Source organism: Phaseolus vulgaris, chromosome 11 (genome assembly GCF_000499845.2).
Source record: "Phaseolus vulgaris cultivar G19833 chromosome 11, P. vulgaris v2.0, whole genome shotgun sequence".
In the NCBI taxonomy this organism is placed as follows: Eukaryota; Viridiplantae; Streptophyta; class Magnoliopsida; order Fabales; family Fabaceae; genus Phaseolus; species Phaseolus vulgaris.
Window position 1 is genome coordinate 43,406,979 of NC_023749.2, and position 7,291 is coordinate 43,414,269.

The 7,291-nt window shown below is 28.0% G+C and overlaps 1 protein-coding gene across 1 annotated transcript; it reads right to left on the reverse strand.

The window, feature by feature from the left end:
* Nucleotides 1–593: 593 nt before the first annotated feature.
* LOC137825055 (NAD(P)H dehydrogenase (quinone) FQR1-like) lies at nucleotides 594–2,266 on the reverse strand. The gene is made up of 4 exons (XM_068630731.1): nucleotides 2,158–2,266; nucleotides 1,563–1,656; nucleotides 1,136–1,398; nucleotides 594–1,009 (listed from the first exon to the last, which is right to left on the reverse strand). The coding sequence occupies exons 1-4, from the start codon at nucleotides 2,178–2,180 to the stop codon at nucleotides 775–777; spliced, it is 615 nt and encodes a 204-aa protein (XP_068486832.1). The 5' UTR covers nucleotides 2,181–2,266; the 3' UTR covers nucleotides 594–774.
* Between the last annotated feature and the right edge of the window lie 5,025 nt (nucleotides 2,267–7,291).

Sequence of the window (7,291 nt, forward strand, 5' to 3'; positions counted from 1 at the left end):
CTTTTTAAAAAGGTAAATCAGATTAGATTTTTATATTCCAGAAACAAAAATTTGGAAATGTATTCTTGAAAAAAAATCCAAAATCCAGAAAATTTAAATCCAAAAACGTAATCAAGAAATGGGTTTTTGGTCTGTACAACCCTTTTATTTAAGGTCATTTTTATCATTTCATATAAAAATCCACTACAGGTTCAAGTTTGATTGGGTGCAAAAAGTATTTGCCAAAAACAAAAGCCTATGTCTTAGACCATGTCATTGGGCCAAGGCCCATGTGGAGGCCTAGTATGGTTCTTGTGAATTCCATGTGAATCTTATATAGAAAAATCTTCAATAGGTAAGAAAACTCTTTTTATTTACTAGAAAGTTTAATTATATTTTTAACTTTCTAATTCGTTTCATGAATGATTTTAGTCTTTTAAAAGCTGTTAATCTAATTCATTCCTCATATGTCTAAAATTTAAGCTAATTTCACTTGTTATTAATTGCCAAATTCCAGATATTTTTTATGATTTGAAACTACAAATCCTGAACAAATAATTCAGAAGCATAATCCCAGTCTTATTCAGGAGGAATACTCAAAATATTGAGTTAATGAATCACTTATCCATTCACATAAATCAGTACATATTACACATGCATGCATACAAAGTGTCATTATACTGATCATTGCAAAAGGTGCATGGTGACTTCAAAGTTTATGAAAGAGTTCTAAGACAAAAGAAAGGGACAAATATCAATCACCATCATCAATAACGTTTTCAATGTCTTTCACCATTATACAGAAGCTTCCTTGAGCTGCTTTGTGACATGGGCGAAGTAATGGCCATGGTCGTTCGCATGCATGGACTCTACCAATGTTAGGTCCTGTCTTGTAGCGTAAATTGCTGCACCATAAGGAGTTCCACCTTTCACTTCCTTCATATTGCTGAACTCACCATTGTATGTAAATCCTATTCCAAATGGTACAAAAATCATTCCATGATGAGCCAGAGGGGTGATACCAGTAAGCCTGTCATAGATTTCACAATGAGTAATGTAAAGTTTCTGATTAAAGTCTTGTACATCAACCTCTGATTGAAATCAGGGAACTGGGAATTGTAAGAAAAAATTACAAACAGGAAGAGGGTCTTATTACACTGCAATCTCTTGTCCACCACCTTGGGAGGTGGAGCTGGTGATGATTCCAGCAGGTTTGCCTGCAAGCTGTTGTGTTTTGCATAGATATTCAGTAGCATCTAGAAAAGCCTTGAACTGAGCAGCCATCATTCCAAATCTTGTTGGGAATCCAAAGATAAAACCATCAGCCTCAGAAAGATCATTGGGATGAATGATTGGTACATTGCTCTTGGATGGAGCTCCCAGCCTAGCAAGCTCCTCAGTTGGCAGTGTTTCAGGTACCTGCTTGTGTGTTCAATAAAGCCAAGAGTGAAGGAACAATGATGTTTATTTAGAATTTTAAAAGCAATTGTTAACTGTAACTAGAAGACTAGACAGATTTTATGGTATGAAAAAATGGAATATCATGAGTTAGGAACATCAAGAAATGAAAGAAAAACACATGCCTGCCATAGTTTGGCCTCAACACCTTCTACTGAGTTAACTCCAATCTCCACATTCTTTGCTAGTCTTTCTATACCCCCATACATTGAATAGTACCTGTCAAAGTAAGGAAATTTTTCGTATATTTTTTCAATCAGGCTCACAGAAACAAGCTTAATAGTTTACCTCAGAACAAAATGAAAAGGTAATGAAGCAAATATTATTGGTGAGAATACAAAAGAGAGTCTATGGTCTTATTATGCAGAAAATGTCCTTCGCATAATCTCAGACATTTTACCACAACTTCACAACCATCCACATTTTTTTCTTATAATCTCAACAAAGATGCATCACATCCTAGAGGGGTCATAATCCAAGAACCTCAAAGAACATGGAAATTTGAAAGGCTTCACATTAATCTGTTAAAGAAGCTTGCTGCACATGCATCAATTGATGCAAGGGAGAAAGAGCAAGGTACTAAAAAAGAATAGAAAAATGTCAAGAAAGAGAGAATGGAGTAACGCATCAGATGCATACACATTAGATGAACAAGTTATCAATCAAAAAAGTTATGAAGAATCAATTGGTGAAAACAAGAAAGGCTTAAAAAGTGCATACACAATGTAAATTTTGACGGGCATTGTGGTCTCCAAGTGAAAGGTTTCTCTGCTTCTCTTTCTCTGTAGACAGTATTCAGGTAAATGATGAATTGAACAGTGTACTTTGAAGTTTGTGAAAAAGGGGAAGGTCGAGGCTCAAGCTTTATATGTGCTTTTACCTTATTAACTACTCATTTTGTTTCTAATAGAACCTTTCCCGCTAAATATTTTATTCTCAACATGTAGTATTTTTAATCATCATAATAGGAATTAAAAGAACTAAAATTTTATATAAAGACTAAGATTGGATTAAAAATAATATATGTAAAAACCAAAATAGTATGTTTTTATCTAATATAGTTATTATTCTTTATTATGTGCAATGAACAATAATAATATTAATTTAATATAATTCATTGTTATGTTTTTTTTCTTTTTAAGTTTAAATTTGAAATCATTCGTTTATATATAAAATATGTTTTTTCCAGTTCCTAGTTCTAAGGTTTCAGAAGTTATATTCTCCCATTTGGCACTTTGATCCACTCTTTTCTATCTTCTTGTAGAATCTCTACCTCATTCAATCCTTCCTAATGATGAAAAATGGGTTGCCCAAACTAATACAGTGAAATAATGGAATTTAGTATTAAAATTTGACTTGGGATTAAATTTAAATCCTATTCCAATGCCACCATTATTCGATTTGGATTACTTTGTTAAAATCCTTAAAAATGCGTTGAGTTAGGCGTATTTTAATCCCTAAATTTGAATATAAAATTATTTATGAATTATTATTTTTTAAATCTGAAATTTTTCTTCTAGGAATGAAAACTATAAATAATTTGAAAGTATTTATTTTTTATTTGAATACATTATTAACTAATTTTATTAACATTTTTTTTATAATAATGGTATTTTGTATAAACTTTGTCAATGATCAATCTCTTTGAGAAAATCAATTTCAACGTTCTTTGACTTTCACTATAAGAAAATTATTAAATAAAAATTAAATTTATAAACAAAAATAATTGGTTATTCTATGACTAAATTAGTTTAAAATAATTTTTATTATTAATAAAAATTTATAAACTAGTTTCAAAATTAGTATCTAATTAGCTATCAAGGTGATGAAGGACTATCCAAGCCACCATACACGAATAAAGATAGAAAAATTGTCTATATAAATAATAGAGTAATGATGTATAAGACCTGTATTTTGATTTACTTTTAAGGGTATTTTATAGATGAATCAAAGACACCCTCGAAACCCTCACTTGTCACACAAGCAAGGGTCTCTAGAGCATCTTAGGAGGACATACACGATCCTTCTTAAGTCACCAAACCTCACCATGGTTAAACTTACTTAACTAGGTTTATGGTAGCTTAAGGAGCAAGCTACCCTCGCTATCTTCATCTATAAATACCTCAAGTAAATTTCATGTATTTAGATTTGCAATTAATGAATGAAGTATTTAGATTTTGAAACTCATTCTCTCCTAAATCTCCCTTGCTAGAGAGCCTTGTTCTCCTAGTAAAATCCTAAGAAAGTTGGTCACACCTCTTTCTTTTTCATAACACCTCAAACTTATTCCAAACATCACCATTTACAATCACTTTTCCACCGATTGAGTTCACTCAAACCTTCATCAAACACCTTTCCTTGTTGTTCGCTGCAGAACCTCATAAGTTGCATTTTGTTCTGATTTGTTTTCTTACTTTCTTGCTTTTAATCGGTTCAATTTGTGTTCTAAGTTTTCTCCCACCACTTAAAATATTTTATTATACAATTTAAATGGTTAGTTTGATGTTTTGTTCAGTGCATTTGGCTTCATTTTATTTCATATAGTTTCTGCAACAAAACCTACTGAAAACAACATGTGTTCTTCAGTTTTGCTTTGATGTTCTTCATTCTTTGTTGTTTTTTTTGAGTTTAATTCCATGTATGTGTGCATTTAGATCTTGTTTATTGTTTCTAATCCTTGCCTGTTCAATGTCACATCCAAATCTTGCTTAGTTTTTCTTAATTCAGTTAAGTTTTGTTGTTGCATGCTAAGTGTTTGATAGTTTGTTAAAAGTTCCTTTGAACTTTTTGAGTATATGCTTTGGTGCATTTCATTTTTACCTATTCTTGAGTCTCTTAACTTGCTATTAGTTCATTAGTGAGTTTCTTTTATCCATTTTCAATCAATGTCTTGAAGTTTTGTTCACTTGTTCTTTAGGTTTTTTATTCAGTTCCTATAATTGAATTTATTCTGATCTTGTTAACCATCCAAATCTTGTGAATTTTTTTATGAACCTTAACATGTATAAAACATCCAGTCAAAAAGGCATGTCGTAATATGAACTACAAAAAAAAAAAAATTCACAAAAGCTCGGACGTTTTTGCTATATCACAAATAGTTTCAGTGTACTTGTAACTCTCGGTTTTCAATTTTCTTCACCTAATTCTTTTGGTGATTTAGCCTGAAAATTTTACCTTATTTTGTTTCATATGTTACCTATCATTCGTTAAAATTTCATTTTCATTACAGTATCACCATAGGACTCGTCTAGCATTATACTTGCATTTCTTTCTTTGCTTTCTTTTTCATATTATTCCTTTCTTTTATTTTCTTTGCTTTTGCATCTCTGTGATACTTTAGGATTTTCATTTTCTTGTGCTTAGTTAACCTTTCTTTGGTTTAAGTTCATTTACACATCCATACAAATATTTTACTATTTTTAAAATTATTTCGAAGTTTTCTTCTGGAAACTTTTTTGAGATATCATTTAGATAAGCTTTGGATAGGAAAGTCTTGGTACTTAAGAAGTCCTTGTGACTCACCTCGCTTTCCTGGAAGTGAACTTGAACACTTCTCACTTTAGATTCCTTTACTTAACTTCACCAACAAAATATAAAAATTCTTTTGACACTACAAAAAAACTCACCAAAGCATTCATACTACTTTCTTTGAATTTGTAAAGAACTCGCCAAAACTTTCATATTACTTAACTTGATAACGTGGTAAGTATGTCTACATATCTATGGATGTGTATATATATGTTATATATATATGTATGTATATATTTATTTATGTATGTGGCATATATATAAATATATATATATATATATTGTATCTCTTTATGTATAAATGTGTATATATACTTTATGAATGTTCTTGTTATCTATATGAACAATATCTATAGACTTTAAATAAAAGATGGAACATCAAATATTTTATTTTGTATGTTTAGTTTAACATGTATATTTATTGTTTGTTACAATCTAATTCAAATTATTAAATATATAATAACAATATGAAAATAAAAAGAATATCTAGAATTAAATTTTTAAAGCGATTTTTTATGTAACAATAAAGATTTCATTTAGAATTTAAATTTTAGGATTTAGAGTTTTCACTATAAATAGTAGATCTTTCAATAGACCTATCACATAAAGTTTTTTTTTTCTATCGTCTCTTTCTCTACGTTCGTAGTAGTCACTAAAGCATTCATACTATTTTATTTCAATTTGTAAAGAACTCGCCAAAACTTTCATACTACTTAACTTGATAACGTGGTAAGTATATGTATATATCTATGGATATATATATATATATATTATATATATATATATATATATATATAAATATATATATAAATATATATATATATATATATGATTGATTGATTTTTTTCAAAAAAATTTATCTATTATAATTATAATTATGTTATTTTATTTTATTATAGTATTATTATTTTATTTTCTTATAATTACTATTATTTTATTATAATTATTTCTACTTTATTTTTGTTGGGAAAAACGGGTAATTTTCCCACTAAAACAGAACCCTAACAAAGCTATCCGACAAATAATATTGAATAAATAAAGCGGAATAATAAAAGAGATAAAGAGAAAAAAAACACACCCGAAAATTGTTAACGGAATTCGGCCTGTTTAGCCTAATCTCCGAGCACAGCAAAAAAAACTCACTTTTATTATGAGAGAAGATATTACAAATTGGGATATATTACAGTGAAGGAGGAGAGTTTAATTTATAACCCTCAAACCTCCTTCCCAAACAATGAACTCACCGATGTGGGAGTTGGGATTAAGCCAAAATCAACAATTTTACTATAATTATTATTAGTTTATTTTATTATAAATATGTTATAATTATTATTATTATCTTATAATATATATATATATATATATATATATATATATATATATATATATATATATATACACGAGTGATTGATTTTGCTAAAATTTATTTCATTATTACATAATTACTACGTTATTTTATTATAATTATATTTTACTATTATTATCTTATAATTATAATTATTATATTATATTATAATTATAATTATTTTATTTTATTATAATTATAATTATTATTATATTATATTGTATTATAATTATCATTAATTTATTATATTTATAATCATTATTACTATATTGTATTATAATTATGATTATTTTATTTTATTATAATTATAATTATTTTATATTTTATCTTCTGATTAATATCTGTACAAATAAAATAAAAATTGGGACAAAAAAACACTTTTTCATCTGTTATAATTTACTTGTATTTTCATGGTTTATTACAATCTGATTCAAATAAGAAAAACAATTTTTTATTTTTAATATAAACACACCTATTCAAATAAAAGAAGAGATCGAATATAATTAAATAAATAATAACAATTAAATAAAAGATATGTGTAGAATTAAATTTTGAAAATTTATTTTATTTCATTACTTACTAGATGCTTATGACAATGAGAATGAGATGGTGTATGGAAGGAGAACATTCAATGGAGTTCAACATCAACCTATTCATATGGGTTTTCCTATATCATCTAGTTTGGCTCATAGTTTTTCAGTTGTTCCCCCTAATGCAAGACACAATGCAATTGGCATCCCTTTGTTACCGCTCTCTAACCATTTGATTCAAGGTAAAAATGTCTCATTTTCTTTTTTTTATTATTTTATTATTTCTATGTTGGAGATCACACACTGGTTAGAGTTAAGGACATTTCATAGTATATAAGTGGGTGTAAAACTCACCTTATAAACTGGTTTAATTAAAATTTTAATCGCACATCATATTTTATATTGCAAAATATTTTGCTCTCAAATTGAGTAATAATTTTGTAGGTTATAC

Excerpts from the sequence above, each read along its gene's own strand:
- LOC137825055 (XM_068630731.1), bottom strand. The coding sequence starts at position 2,180 with ATGCCCGTCAAAATTTACATTGT. Across the intron at positions 1,657-2,157 it reads CCCGTCAAAATTTACATTGT|GTACTATTCAATGTATGGGG; the intron begins GTATGCACTTTT and ends TTACTTTGACAG. Across the intron at positions 1,399-1,562 it reads TTGAGGCCAAACTATGGCAG|GTACCTGAAACACTGCCAAC; the intron begins GCATGTGTTTTT and ends ACACACAAGCAG.